Source organism: Geotrypetes seraphini, chromosome 15 (assembly GCF_902459505.1).
Source record: "Geotrypetes seraphini chromosome 15, aGeoSer1.1, whole genome shotgun sequence".
Classification (NCBI taxonomy): Eukaryota; Metazoa; Chordata; class Amphibia; order Gymnophiona; family Dermophiidae; genus Geotrypetes; species Geotrypetes seraphini.
Genome location: NC_047098.1, coordinates 23,727,698 through 23,743,041, shown reverse-complemented (window position 1 = coordinate 23,743,041; position 15,344 = coordinate 23,727,698). Strand labels below are relative to the sequence as shown.

Sequence of the window (15,344 nt, the reverse complement as noted above, 5' to 3'; positions counted from 1 at the left end):
CCCCGCGCTGCCCACGCTCCTTCTCCCTGCAGCCGCTTTCTCAAAGCGAGAGCGCACCTCAAATCTTCTTTCTGAATCCGGACCGCCTCCCTCCTCCACTAGCCAATCGGACGGCTTCTTTCGTTCCGGCTGGGCCTGCGCCTCCCTCCTGGAGTTACGGTTTCTCGGCGGCTGAAGTCTCGCGAGCCGCGCGCGCGGTCAAGCCAGTCCCTTCTTTTGCTTCTGGGAGACCCCGTTTTTTCCCTTTTGCCTCCGGAGCAGCGGAGAGAGAAGGTGAGGCAGGCCGGGAGCAGAGGGATGTGGAGGACTTGGGGAAGCGCGAGTAGAGCTAGGAGGCGGCGGGAGGGGGGTTTCGGCCAGGGGCTGCTCTGCTGAGGCCGGGGAGCGCGGCGCGTGGCGGTTTCTGAGGTCTGGGCCCCTTCCCGCGTCTCGTGCTGCGCGTGGCCTGCCTTCCCCATCGTCAGCCCCACTCGGGGCCTGGAGCTTCATGTTGGGATTGTGCCATCTGTCTTTCTCGGGCCTAGACTCGCCATCCCCGCATTTCGGGTGGGCAGATGCAATCTGAGCACGTGAGATCTCTAGCCTGGGTTTTGGCTTTTCTCTTTTGGTAACAGCTATGAGAGTTGGTGCTCAGATGCTTATGTCCATGAAGTGCCTCGCTGTTTTGTCTAGTGTAATTTTATGTGGAAAAAATTATTTATCTTCGTGCCTCTTTTTTGTATGCTTACTCTACTTGTTGCTTTTGTGCTGAAATGGAAAATATTCTGGGGTTTTTTTTCTGAACATAAGACTAGCCATATTGGGTCAGACCAATGGTCCAGGAATCCTGTTTCCAACAGTGGCCAATCCAGGTCACAAGTACGTGGCAGAAACCCAAATGCATAGTAGCAACATTCCATGTAGAATCCCAAAGAGTAGTAACATTCCATGCTTCCAATTCTAGGGTAAGCATTGGCTTCCCCCATGTCTGTCTCAGTAGCAGACTATGGAGTTTTCCTTCAGGAACTTGTCCAAACTAGTGCTGCCGGATTCAGGGAAAAATTACTTGATTCAGTTTGCTTTTTCCAACCAGGCTCCCCCCCCCCAAAAAAAAAAAAAAAAACCCCGTCCTTGTAGGTTTATTTTGTATTACACATAAAATATAAGGGACCTTGTTTCTTCAAAGGTGATAACCATATAACAATTCAAAAAATAATCACCTTATTTCCACATAAATAAACAGCCAAATAATTTTATGGTCACACAGTGACTAGATTTCTAAGTGAACGCTCTGACCCATAACCAAACTCTAGTGAAAAGTCACAGGAGTCAGTTATAATAGAGACCATCACAGGAAGTTCACTGTCTCTGCCACCTGCTAATAACATACAAGGAAAAGATAGATAACTTATCTGAATGCAGGATGGCACTGCTGTTGCTCTTTCACTGCTCCGGGTACATCTTTAAAGTACTAACACATTGCAACTGCCATAAGCTGTTAAACCCCCCTAGAGTCACTGTGTGACCATAAAAGTATTTGGTTGGTTGTTTATGTGGAAATAAGGTGATTATTTTTTGAAAGGTTTATTTCGTAGCCTCATGCCTGGCACTGTGGTGTAAACAAAATAAAAAAAGACTTTTCCTCTCTCTGTCTAACACTAACTCTGGCAGGATACACATTTCAAATCTGACATATTGTAATCACAAAATAGAAAATAAAATAATTTTTTCTACCTTTTCTTGTCTGGTCATTTATTAGTCAAATCATGTGGTCCCAGGCGTTGGTTTCTGTTCACTCACTCACCAGGGTCTCCTGCCCATTTGATGTTGCTTTCTTTCTCCGTGCTCATCTTCCATCTTTGTACCTTCCATTTCACTGCCATAGCCAGTATTTCTGTATCCCACTATTTACCATATTTCACTGCCTTATGCCTTGGGTCAAACCTCTCAATTCCCCTCCAAGCAGCATGTTTCCCCTCCATTATCACATGCAACAGTTTTTTCTATCTCTGTCCTCCGTCCTATATCTAACATTTCTTTCTCTTCTCCATGTATATCTCCCTCCCCTTCACCATATGCAGGATTTCTCCCTCTCACCCCTTTCTACCTCTTTGTTGCAACTCTCCCTTCATCTCCACCCCATGACCAACAATTCTTCCTCCAGCTTTCCAACCATCCTTCCCATCTCTTTGCATCCCCTGACTGACTCTCCCCCCCCCCCCCTCAATGAGACCTGCCATACTTTCTGGCCTCCTAAAGCAGCAGTGGCGGAGGTCTGTTAGCAGAGGTGGCACTCTGAATAGGCTGCTTGTGGCCTGGAGGAAATGGTGAGTCCAATTTTTTTATTTTTATTTTTTTGTGCAGAATGAATTAATTCACTGAAATAAATTGGTGAATCGATTCAAATTGGCAAATCGGGCAGCACTAGTCCAAACCTTTAAAAAACTAGCTACATTAACTGCTATTAGCCTGCTTTCTGAAGGGAAGAAAACCTATGAGGCTATAAAGTCTGATAGATGTGGCGTTAGGGGGTGTGCCACTTTTTGGATACACTCATTTTTGCATCTTGTAAAGTAGGTGCAATTAAATTTAACATTCACACAAAACTAATTTAAAATTGCTACTCTTTGGGTTTTGGCCAGGTACTAGTGACCTGGATCGGCCATAGTGAGAATGTGCTACCGGGCTTGATAGACCATTGGTCTGACCCAGTAAGGCTATTCTTATGTTTTTATATCACTGATTATGGCTTTGTAAGTGATTAGAAGAAAAAAAAAGTAGTTTCTCTAAGGTTTGTAGTAATCCCTGTTTATTCTTTATCAGTGATATAATTTATGTTGGGTGTTTCTTACTATTACGGGCTTCTTTCTTTTTTTTAATTTCTACTCTGAGCCAGAGATATTTAACGAATGGTTAAAAAGTGGCATAGCCACTGGAAAAAGAAAAGCTTAAGATAAAATATATTTTGTGATATACAGTCTTGATTCAAGTAAATGTGTGAGTTTTCAAAAACTGTGTCGTATTGGTTTTGATGTTGGTGAGCTGTGTTTACTTTCTGATAATGGAATTGGTATTTGAGAGAATGGGTAGGTTAAAAAGAGGAAAAGGATCTAGGTGCTGTCTTTGGTACATTTAAATTTTCTGGAGTGGTGGCGAAGATACAGTATATACTTGAATATAAGTTGATCTGAGTATAAGAAGAGGTACCAAGTTTCGCCCCAAAAGGAGGAAAAGGTTGACTCGAGTATAAGCCTGGGAAAGAGTAATATTCATGCGCCCTGCTCTGACAGGATCTGTGCCCTGCCCCCTCTCACTCCCTCCCTTGCCAGGGTCCCTGAATGGTTGCTGTGAGTTCTTATTTCATTTTTGTCTGTCCTGAGCAGATGTGTTCAGGTATATGAAGTAGTCAACCAAATTCTGGAGTACTGTTGGTTTGCTGCTAAGGCCAAATGGCTCAACTTGGAACAAGTACATAATCTCATTCTTTAGACATGCCACCCCCTTATCTGTGTGTGTTGGAGAGTATGGCACAGTGGTTAAAGCTACAGCCTTAGCACCTGGGGTTGTGGGTTCAAACCCATGTTGCTCCTTGTGACCTTGGGCAAGTAATTTAATCCCCCTATTGCCCCAGGTACATTAGATAGATTGTGAGCCTGCAGGGACAAACAGGGAAAAATGCTAGAATACCTGAATAAAATTTAATGTAAATCATTCTGAGCTCCCCTGGGAGAATGGTATAGAAAATTGAAAATTCAAGAGTGAGGTTCAGCCAAGGTCGGTAGCGGCTGAGCCTCTGCAACTCATTTTTTTTTTTTTTTTTTTAAAGTTGGTGGCACAAGTGTGGCAGGCTCTGATATGAATACCTGAACCTCTCTGCCTTTAATTTTGCGGAGATTTGGCCTCCCTCCTATCCAGTGCCTGGGGGTACTTAAATTTTAGGTTCGACTGGTCCTGAGCAGAGAGCACCTCTTATGTATAGTGCTGTTTACATCTAATAGTGTGATAGGATAAATGGTAGCTTTTTCAGTTATTCTATGCAAAATAATGAGTATTGATACACTGGGATTTAACTTTCTAATCCTACTTTATTTTTTTTTTCCAGATGCCTGGTGTTACAGTTAAAGATGTGAACCAGCAGGAGTTCGTTCGAGCCCTGTCTGCCTTCCTTAAAAAGTGAGCACTGCTTTAAATGCTGCTTGATGTGGCCTGTCCAGGGCAGCAGCATTTCTTTACAGTACAAATTTTGTACACATAGTGGCTATCATGACACGCAGCATATTTTTTTCTTTTGCCCTTTGTAGCTAACTCTGCTTGTTCTGGGGATCCTTTTAACTTATTAAGATCATTCGCTTTAGGTCTTGTGAACATTGGGCATTGCGTATGCAGTCATGCAAAACTGTTTTTATTTCATGCCTTTGTGCAAATCACTTTAAAGACAGAAATCTTAGTTATAAGTGTTCTTTACAGTTTTCAGTATTTTCAGAGATTGTCATGATGAGGTTACGAGATTTGTTAACAGTGAGATGTTTGGGTTGCCATGAATATGAAACTGACAAACAACTGTTACTTTTCTGTTGTGTCCATTTATTAAAGCGAAACACAAGAGAAATCTGAGTTTGCAGTAATTGTCGAACACCAAAAAGAGACTGCAGAGATGGTGTACAAAAAGCTAAGACTTTATTTAAATCAATAAACAATTTGTATCCAAAGAAGATGGTTCACTTTGTGTTTGTGACCTGGACCCGACACAGTCCGTGTTTCGAAAAACACTTCTTCCTCAGGGGTCCTAGATGTGTCAGAAACTCAATTTCTGAGAACCATGTGAAATACAAACTGGATTGAAGTAGTTTCTTAAAAAAGCATCAATTTGGGGATCCTGTAGTAGTGTTTTTCAAAACACGGACTGTGTTGGGTCCAGGTCTCGAGCACAAAGTGAACCATCTTCTTTGGATACAAATTGTTTATTGATTTTAAATAAAGTCTTGGCTTTTTGTACATCATCTCTGCAGTCTCTTTTTTTGGTTTTGATGTCCCATTAACTTGTGGCTGGGGAGAAGACTACATGCAAATAACCACTTTGCTTTTTTATTTTGTGAAGATCTGGAAAATTGAAAGTTCCTGAATGGGTGGACACAGTCAAACTGGCCAAGCACAAGGAGCTGGCTCCCTATGATGAAAACTGGTTCTACACAAGAGCTGGTAAGAGGAAATTGCCTGGGGATACCAAGTTTATAGGGTTATTTAAATTGTAGACACAATTTGTAGTTTGGTCCATTTGTGGCAGAATTGGTTCATTCATTCATTTAGTTAGTTAGTTAGTCTTTTATCCCATCCTACCCAACGAGCTCAGAATGGGTAACAAGGTTGACATACATAATGCATAGACAAATCATGAATTTACATGTGTACAGTAATGTTAGATATACAGAATCAAGTTTAGCATACAAATTGGTCATTTGAAGTCAACCTTCGGTTGTTTCGATCTTCAATTAACAGAGTGGATCTAGTTCAGTATACATTAGAATACATATGGTTGGAAGGGAGTGACTGGATGTATGGGAAGAATTAATTTTTTATAACTTTCCTGAAGTTCAAAAGCACTTTGAGGGATCTGATGTGAGGAGGCAGTTGATTCACAAGAACATAAGATTTGCCACTGCTGGGTCAGACAGTGGTCTATCGTGCCCAGAAGTCTGCTCATGCGGCAGCCCTTAGGTCAAAGACCAGTGCCCTGTTTGAGTCTAGCCTCACCTGCATATGTTCTGGGCCAGTAGGAACTTACCCAACCTTTTTTTGAATCCCTGAACGGTGCTGTCCCCTATAAGAGCGTTCCACATTTCTATCACTCTCTGGGTGAAGATGAACTTCCTTACGTTTCTACGGAATCTATTCCCTTCTAACTTTAGCGAGTGCCCTCTCGTTCTCTTCACCTTGGAGAGTGTGAACAATCTCTCTTTCTCTACTAAGTCAATTCCCTTCAATATCTTGTATGTTTCGATCATGTCCCCTCTGCCTCCTCTTTTCAAGGGAGAAGAGGCCCAGTTTCTCTAGCCTCGTTGTAAGGCATCTCCCCCAGCCCCTTAACCATTTTTGTCGCCCTTCTCTGGACTTATTCGAGTAGTACTATGTCCTTTTTCATGTGCGGCGACCAGTGTTGGACTTGGTATTCCAGGGGGGGTGGGGGCGTACTATGGCCTGGTATAACGGCATGATAACCTTTTCAAATCTGTTCGTGATCCCCTTCTTAATCATTCCTAGCATTCTGTTTGCTGTTTTCGTTGCTGCTGCACATTGCACGGACGGTTTCATTGATTTGTCTACAAGTACTCCCAAGTCTCTTTCCTGGGAGCTCTCTCCGAGTATAGCACCGGACATCCTGTATTCGTGCATATGATTTTTGTTACCGACGTGTATCACCTTGCACTTATGCACGTTGAACTTCATTTGCCATTTCACGCCCCATTCCTCGAGTGTATTTATGCCTCTGTGGAGGTCTTCACAATCCTGTGTCCTCACTACTCTGAATAACTTTGTATCGTCCGCAAATTTAATCGCCTCACTCGTCGTGCCAATTTCTAGGTCGTTTATAAATATGTTGAAGAGCACAGGCCCAAGCACCGAACCCTGTGACACTCCACTCGTGACGCTTTTCCAGTCTGAGTATTGTCCATTCACCTCCACTCTCTGTTTCCTATCTGCCAACCATTTTTTAATCCACGTTAGTATATCACCCTCGATTGTGTGTCTTGCAATTTTTCGAAGTAGACGTTCATGCGGGACCTACTGAAAATCTAGATATATGATGTCGACTGGGTCACCCTTGTCTGTCTGCCCATTTACTCCTTCGAAGAAGTGCAGTAAGTTTGTTAAGCAAGACATTCCTTTGCTGAAGCCATGCTGGCTGGTCCTCATCAGTTTGTGTCCGTCAAGGTGATTGATGATGCGGTCCTTTATTAGGGTCTCTACCATCTTTCCCAGTACTGAAGTCAGACTCACTGGTCTGTAGTTTCCCAGATCTCCCTTTGAACCTTCCTACCAATAGCTTGGTAGGAAGTGGGAGTAGGAACAATGCCTGGCATTGAAAGGCGCAACCTGGAGGTATTTGCAGATGTGTTTCCTCCTGTGGGCAGAGTGATTACATAACAAGAAGTTAACAGACAGCGGGGTATGAATTAACTGTTGTAGCTAGAGATCTAGTTTGTTTTTTCAGTGATAACTCAAGATGTAACATCTAATAGAGTAGATATTTTTGCCTGTCTCTTGAGGACTTTACAGACTGTACTTCAGGTAAAGTGATTGCACGAAGTTTAGGGAAGTCAGTAGGAGAAGCATGATTTGAACCCTGACGTCTGGTTCTCGGCCTGCTGCTTTAATCACTAGTTAGCTTTGAAAAAGATGACTTGGAGCCTAACCATACGTGCAATTCTGTAATTTTCCCAGATGAGATGAGCAAATCTTTAAAAATTGTAGAATTTTTTTTAAGTTTTCAGAAAGTTAATGCTGTTCTTAAACCTGGCAGTTTCCTGCTGCTTCTTTGCACTTGCAGCTCATTCTAAACTAGGGCTGAGATCTCATGCCGTCACAGCACTGCTGCTGAAATGCCAGGCTGGCCCTTGGTGTGCTAATATATTCATAAGTTTCTCATTTCAAGTTGATAAAGGTGTTTTTGAAATGGGGTGTAGGGATGGGTTTGGTCTTTATACAAACTTTCTACCTTCTGGGAAGTTGCCCTTAAAATGGGGAACTAGGCAATTCTGTACTACCAGAAAACATAGAATTTGTTTTTATCTGTCATACTTTAAATGGATTGCTATCCGGCCACTAAGAATTGAAATAAATGATGTATATGGGGCCAAATCAAATACTCACTACATTAGAGCACAAATATGCTTGTGTGTACAGTGACTTTGGATTGGATTTTAGTGTTGTACATCCCTGATTTAGGCTCCTTCCTGTGGTGATTTTTATTGTGTGTACAGGTTTGTGTATACTTAAATATATAGTTATTCTCTTTTATAAGAACATAAGAATTGTCGCTGCTGGGTCAGACCAGTGGTCCATCGTGCCCAGCAGTCTGCTCACCCGGTGGCCCTCTGGTCAAAGACCAGCGCCCTAACTGAGATTAGCCCTACCAGCGTACGCTTTTGCTCACCAGGAACTTGTCTTGAATCCCTGGAGGGTGTTTTCCCCTACGACAGACTCCGGAAGAGCGTTCCAGTTTTCTACCACCCTCTGGTGAAGAAGAACTTCCTAACGTTTGTACGGAATCTATCCCCTTTTAACTTTAGAGAGTGCCCTCTCATTCTTCCTACCTTGGAGAGGGTGAACAACCTGACCTTATCTACTAAGTCTATTCCCTTCAGTACCTTTAATGTTTCGATCATGTCCCCTCTCAATCTCCTCTGTTCGAGGGAGAAGAGGTCCAGTTTCTCAAATCTTTTGCTGTATGGCAGCTCCTACAACCCCTTAACCATCTTGGTCACTCTTAAATATTCATTGCATGTTTGTACTGTAACCATCAGTGGTTTTGGATTTATGTTCTTATAGTCTCATTATGATTCATAGTTCTGCAGCTTCATTTCTACAAAAGGTTGGCCAAGGTAAACAAAGGTCTGATAAAATGAAAAATTAAATACTTATAGAATGTTATTTGCAAAGAAAAAGTGGGATCATTTTATAGTCGGCCACAGCATGACCATGTTGGCTCACTCTTGAGGAAAGGGATGTTACCAGTGTGCTGCAAGGTTTGGTTCTTGGGCTGTTTCTTTTTAACATTTTTGTAGATTATTGGATATCCCTTCATTTGTCAATATGACTGGAAGAGTATAGAAATACTATTTTCTACATCATGGATCCTAAATTATGGAATATGTTACCTTTATCTTTAAGGTTAGAGCAGGATGTGAAAACTTTTAAAAATAATTTGAAAGCTCTGCTATTAAGGCTTATTCTCCATGAGTATGAAGCCTAAGTGGTTTATGTTCAGGCACTCAAGCATTTTTCCCTATCTGTCCCGGTGGGCTCACACTCTACCTAATGTACCTGGGGCAATGGGGGATTAAGTGACTTGCCCAGGGTCACATGATGCAGCGTGGGATTTGAACCCACAACCTCAGGGTGCTGAGGCTGTAGCACTAACCACTATAAACATACAATGCAAACCCCAGTTGTCCTTGCTGCGTATGCTGCCTTATTATTTCCTGCCTAGATACAACACTTCATCTAGTAGAAGGAAAAAGGCCTCAGAAGCCACGGGGAGAAATACTACCCCGGAGCTGTGAAGGAGCCACTATGCCACAAACTCCCACTCTTATACCTAAGCATTCTTTAACTGATCATGTGGTCTTCTGTATTGACAATAGTGGGTCTGCAAATCCTAGAATATGGATCTTGGGATTAAAATTGACCTCCCCTCCCCCCCCCGGTCAAAGCTGACTGGATCATATTGATCATCTATATTAGGGGTGTACAACCTTTTGGCTTCCCTGGGCCGCATTGGGCGAAAAAAAATTTTCTGGGGCCGCACAAACGCGCAAATGCTGCAGCAAGACAGAGGATGGAGACAGCAAGACGGTAAACACCCAGGGCAGCAGAGGAAAACTTTGCATTGCTCTCAACTGGAGCCGCACAAAATACTTCACTGGGCCGCAGGTTGGGCACTCGTGATCTATATGAATAATGAAATGTGTATATGTAGAAAGATTCAGAGATTATAAAATCATGAATGAAGTGGAACAGAAATGTGAGTAATTCTTTCTAGGGCTTGAAGTTACTCAGTTAACTGCGATTAATGCATTAATTACTGATCATGATTTTAAAACATTAATCACGTTGCAGTGTCTCCTCTGCTGTCTTTCACTCCCAACACCTGTCTTTGGCATGATCCAGCATCTTTCCCCCCTATATGCAACTTCAACATCACATTCATGCCCCCGGTCCTCCATCTCCCCTCACCCACACACATATACACCGGTCTACCTTAAAGGTCCCTAGCAACATTGCGCACATGCTGGTCCATCCTTTCTCCTCTGATGCCACTTCCTGTTTCTGCATGGATGGGCCAGAATGGTCAAACAGAGCTAAATCTCCACAAGCATTTCACTGGTGGATCTTAAACGTTACCAGAGTTCGGTTGAGTCATGTAATATTCAGTACACAAAAGTTTAATCAAAATTCATGATGGTGAGTTGGGAAGCCCTAGACCACTTGACATGGAATGACCTATGGGGAAAGTACCCTGCTTATCCCTAAGAGTAAACGGCATTGAATCTACTTCTTGGATCCTGCCATGCCAGGTACTTGTGAACTTCATTGAGTACTGTTGGGAATTCAGGATACTGGGTTCGATAGCACCTTTGATAAGAACCCAACCCAATATGACAATTTTGTTCTTGGGTGTCCTTGATGCTTGACAGTGAAATTGATTCTGTTCTGTTCTGTCTGTAGCTTCCACAGCTCGCCACCTGTATCTCCGTGGTGGTGCTGGAGTAGGCTCTATGACCAAGATCTATGGTGGTCGTCAGCGCAATGGAGTCATGCCCAGCCATTTCAGCCGAGGCTCCAAGAGTGTGGCCAGGAGAGTTTTGCAATCATTGGAAGGGCTGAAGATGGTGGAAAAAGACCCCAATGGGTGAGACAGAGCACACTGCTGTATTTGAAACACTGTAGAATGGTTTTGCAGGGGAGAGAGGTTTGTTTTCTAATATTTTTTGCATTTTTCCATGATGATATTTCTCTGCATTAATTGGATCCTAGCATATTGAAAATTTGTTGCAACTAAAGCTTTTAAGTTTGTGTATTGTGCTTGCTCTTATCAGTTTCTTTCCAAAATAAAGTTAATATGGAAGTGCTTTTTAAGCTTAGAAGCAAAATGAAAACATGATTGTTTGGCCTATTCTAATTTTCATCTATGTCAGTTCTAAGAATATTTGGACCTAATATTTGGTACCAGCTGGACATTAAGGGTGGCTGGTGGTAAGTGTGTGTGTGTTTTGTAAACTGTTTATCGGGTGATGACTTAATGGTTTTTGTATGTATATTTGGATGTAGTAGTTCTATCGTGGATTGTATTCCACTCTACATCATTTTGGGCCTGTAAAAGGCAACTGTCTAAAATGTTTGTTCTGTTAATTTTTTTAGAATGCCAATGAAGTGTGTACACTTTTTGTCTTTTTTGAGAGTCTGGAAATAATGTGCTACTTTGGTCATTTGAGTTTAATTCTTGTTTTTATTTCTTGTTTCTTTCCTGTAGAACTACCCTGGTAGAATTGTGCATATCATTTTCAACGGTTTACAGAATTTTTAAATATTCTGCACATACTTTATTTTTGTTCAGGGTGCTGTCCCTTTCATAATCCCCTCCTCTTCCTCAAATTTTCCTCCTTAGGCAACACTCCTGAGCAATATTCTCCAGGTTCTACCCTTCCCAGCTCTATTGTAGCAACTTAGTCCCTGATGCTCAAAAGCTTGCCTTGCAAGTAAGATTGGTAGTAGCCAGTCTAGCTTGCTTGGGAGGCTGAATTGCCTTGCTCAAAAGGGTTCTTGGGGGCTTTGACCAATTGCTGTAGCAGTCCCTGAGAAGCCTATGCAAATGCATTATAGGGAGCTCATTAATATTAAAATGAGCACTCCTTGTGCTCAGAATGGAATGACTACCTCTTACTAGGCAAACTTTTTCAAGTAGGTCCAAAGCTGCCGGCAGCTGTTTGTGCGTCTGTTGTGTGAGTGTATGTCCTGCACCTATGGTCAGAATGCAGCTGTTAGGCATGGGGGACAGACACACAACAGCTGCATCCATATCACAACTGAAAATAAACAACTGCCCCCCCCAAAAAAAAAATAAAACCCCAACAAAACTTGCAGCTCTGGCATATCAGAAACTACTAGGCCTCTTCAGAAGAGCTGTGCCTACCGCTTAGCTCTTGTGCACAGGCACAGTTCTTTGTCCCTTTCTCTGGGACACTCGGCACAAATAGCATGCTCCTTAAATTGTAATTTTTCCTGGAAATGTCCAGTCATCTTTTGATGTAATCCGCCTTGAACTGCAAGGTACAGGCAGAAGAGAAGTCAGTAATGTAATGTAATGTAATATGATTTCCATGCTCTTTGTGCTGAGCATACCCCAGGAAATCAAAATTGCTCCCAACCTGTTTTTTTTTTTTGTTTGTTTGTTTGTTTTTTACCAGTTTGCCGAGGCCTTGTGCATCCTGCCCATAGTTGTATCCCAGTGGTCTCAAACTCAAACCCTTTGCAGGTCCACATTTTGGATTTGTAGGTATTTAGAGGGCCTCAGAAAAAATAGTTCATGTCTTATTAAAGAAATAACAGTTTTGCATGAGGTAAAACTCTTTATACTTTATAAATCTTTCCTTTTGGCTAAGTCATAATAATAATATTGTAATTTATAGCTAAAGAGACATATGATCAAGAAACTGTTTTATTTTACTTTTGTGATTATGATAAGCATACCGAGGGCCTCAAAATAGTACCTGGCGGACCGCATGTGGCCCCCAGGCCGTGAGTTTGATACCACTGTTGTATCCCATCCCTACCTCCTTTCCTGGTATTAAGCCACAGGATCCTTTGTCCTTTATCCAGCATTGACACCTCAACCAGCTCTTTTTCTCCCTTCCTCCCCAGCATTTGCTGTTTGTTTCTTACTTTCCACTTACATCCTGGTGGCCATGCTGTACCCCCAATCAAATGGCAATAGCAGATGGCAGTAAATAGCTGCACATGGGACACTCATCTTTCTCCATCCTGGGCCCAACTGCTGTTTTGAACTTTATTGCAGTCTGTACTGCCATGCAGTTCAAAGAAGCAGTTAAGCTTAGGAGAGAAGAAAAGGTCTAATGCAGGGGTGTCCAATGTCGGTCCTCGAGGGCCGCAATCCAGTCGGGTTTTCAGGATTTCCCCAATGAATATGCATGAGATCTATTAGCATACAATGAAAGCAGTGCATGCAAATAGACCTCATGTATATTCATTGGGGAAATCCTGAAAATCCGACTGGACTGTGGCCCTCGAGGACCGACATTGGACACCCCTGGTCTAATGTGTAGCCATTTGCTGCCACCGCTATTACTTCCTGATTTGTTTGGGGTGGAGATCATGCAGGTTGCGGTGGCTGCTTTCCTGATCCAAATTCTGCATTGCACAAAATTCCTTAGGAGGCATTACTAAAATAAATGTTGGTATGTCGAGCGCAGTGGAAATGGTGGCCAGGCTTCTCAGGTGTGATCAAACTGAGGCCTGAAAGATGCTGACCAACTAAGCCAGCTGACTCGTGGCATACTTTGTATTCTTGTGCAACAGTAAAGCTGAGTGTGGCCAATTTTCTTTCAGAGGTCGCAAACTGACTCCTCAGGGACAGAGAGACTTGGATAGAATTGCAGGACAGGTAACAATACCTAAATCTACCATCTAGTGCACTTGTGATATATATTTATTTATTTTTAATAACTAGAAGACAACTTCTGATGCTGTGTTCATAAAGAGCTTGGGCGTTACTTCATGAGGTGTTTTGTCTGGTTCTATGCTAGTTCTACACCTAGATGGTCTGAGCTAGATGCCTGTGTGGTTCTGCCAGCTGTGGCACCTGCTTCAAAGTTGAGTTTGAGTAGTTTCTGCTGGTGTTTAAATTTAAATGTAGTTATTTTTTTCTGTATTTCCATGTAGTTTCCTAGAGGTCTTTGCCGATTTTAATACATGTTACAAAATAATAATAGTTTTTACTTAGGGATGTCTCGTAATAATAATAAGCAATGTTTATTAAACATTCCTCTAAATATTTGGGTTGCAAAGAATGTTCTTCTTAATCTGTTCAGCCTTAATATTTGGAGTTAGGAGTCAGAGTGGTGCAGATTGTCTGTCTAGTTCAGTATCTTGCAAACGTTTTCCGCCACGACACACTAAACGTGGGACCACATTTCCAGGACCTCTGAGCTTGCGTAGACTTCGACTGGTAACATCATGCACATGCATGTGATGTCATCATATGCTCAGAGGCCCTGTAGATACGACCAAGAGCTTGGGGGCCTTCCAAAATCCAGACAAACTGCCAGGTTCTGGAAATCCCTATATTGCTTGGAGGGGGGGAGGGGCAGAGAGGAGGAGAGGTGCCGGTGCTGGTAGAGACCGACTCGTCTTTTGCAGCACGCCTGGAATCTTGCTGTGGCACACAGTTTGCAATACTCTGGTCTAGCTGATGCCATATGTGCCCATGCGTGATTGATCTCAACTGATTATCTTTCTCTTTCAGGTTGCAGCAGCAAGCAAAAAACATTGACGTGGGAGTTCAGGAAAATTAAAATAAAAAATGGATCTGTTTATAATTGTGTGTGTGTTTTAGAGGTATTTTTTCTCTAATAGTCTTGTAATTTCTAAATATGCCTTCTATGGCACTCTTTGCTATCCTCGAGTGAAATACCTGGTAACAAATGGCTGCACAGGCTGCATTGCGGCCCGGCCGTTCCATGCCGCATTACTGATGACATCAGTGATGCGGCAGAGGAACGCCTGGACGTGAGAAGGGCAGGCCGTGATGCAGCCTATGCTGCCGTTTGTTTCCAAGTATTTTGGGTCGGGGGTTCGGATGGGAGGGAGAGATGAAAGGGTCAGCGGGGGTGGTGGTGCATAGCGGAGGTGGGGGGATGAGGGATAGAAATATGCTGCACATTGGGAAGGGAGGGATAGACGCTGTAAGGGTTCTGGTGCACAAGGGGAGGGATAGAAGCTGCAAGGATTCTGGTGCACAGGGGGATGGGAGGGAGCGATAGAAAGATACTGCACAAGGGGATGGGTGAGAGGGGAGGAAAGATGCTGCACATGTAGGGAGAGAAAGGAAATAGGAAGGAGGAGGTGGAGGAGAGGAAGGGAGAGATGATTGTACATGAAAAAAATAAGACCTAGTGCCTTTTTTGGGCCCAAAAATAATATGACAGTGTCTTATTTTCAGGAAACACAGTAGCATATGATGCCAATGGTAGTGCAGCTCGTGGCTCCTCATATTTTGGAGTCCCTGGGCTTGGCCTCCCTTTTTGTTGGTGCTGTGGTGTCTTATTTCTACCAATGCAGCTTTGAGCCACCCCAGATTGATGGCCCCTTCTTCTGCAGCCTCCTCAACCATGAGATTCCAGCTTCTCTTACATAAAGGGTTAGGGATTCCAGAGAAGACACCGGTAGATCTTCTTTTCCTTCTCACTTACTTGTCTCTGGAAGCATGCTAGGTCCAGATGTCACCTCTTCCTCCAGAAGTAGATAAAGTTGGGAGAGGTCACCCTACATCCCAAATGACATTGCAGAATTTCAAGACCCTACCTTTGCTCCTCCTTAACGTCAATAGATACTGGACCTTTTTGGCACAG

The 15,344-nt window shown here is 42.9% G+C and overlaps 1 protein-coding gene across 1 annotated transcript; it reads left to right on the top strand.

Annotated features, from left to right (window-relative positions):
- The first annotated feature begins 185 nt into the window (after nucleotides 1-185).
- RPS19 (ribosomal protein S19) lies at nucleotides 186-14,312 on the top strand. Its single transcript, XM_033922828.1, has 6 exons — nucleotides 186-273; nucleotides 4,082-4,152; nucleotides 5,078-5,178; nucleotides 10,426-10,609; nucleotides 13,324-13,378; nucleotides 14,240-14,312. The coding sequence occupies exons 2-6, from the start codon at nucleotides 4,082-4,084 to the stop codon at nucleotides 14,264-14,266; spliced, it is 438 nt and encodes a 145-aa protein (XP_033778719.1). The 5' UTR covers nucleotides 186-273; the 3' UTR covers nucleotides 14,267-14,312.
- The last annotated feature ends 1,032 nt before the right edge of the window (nucleotides 14,313-15,344 follow it).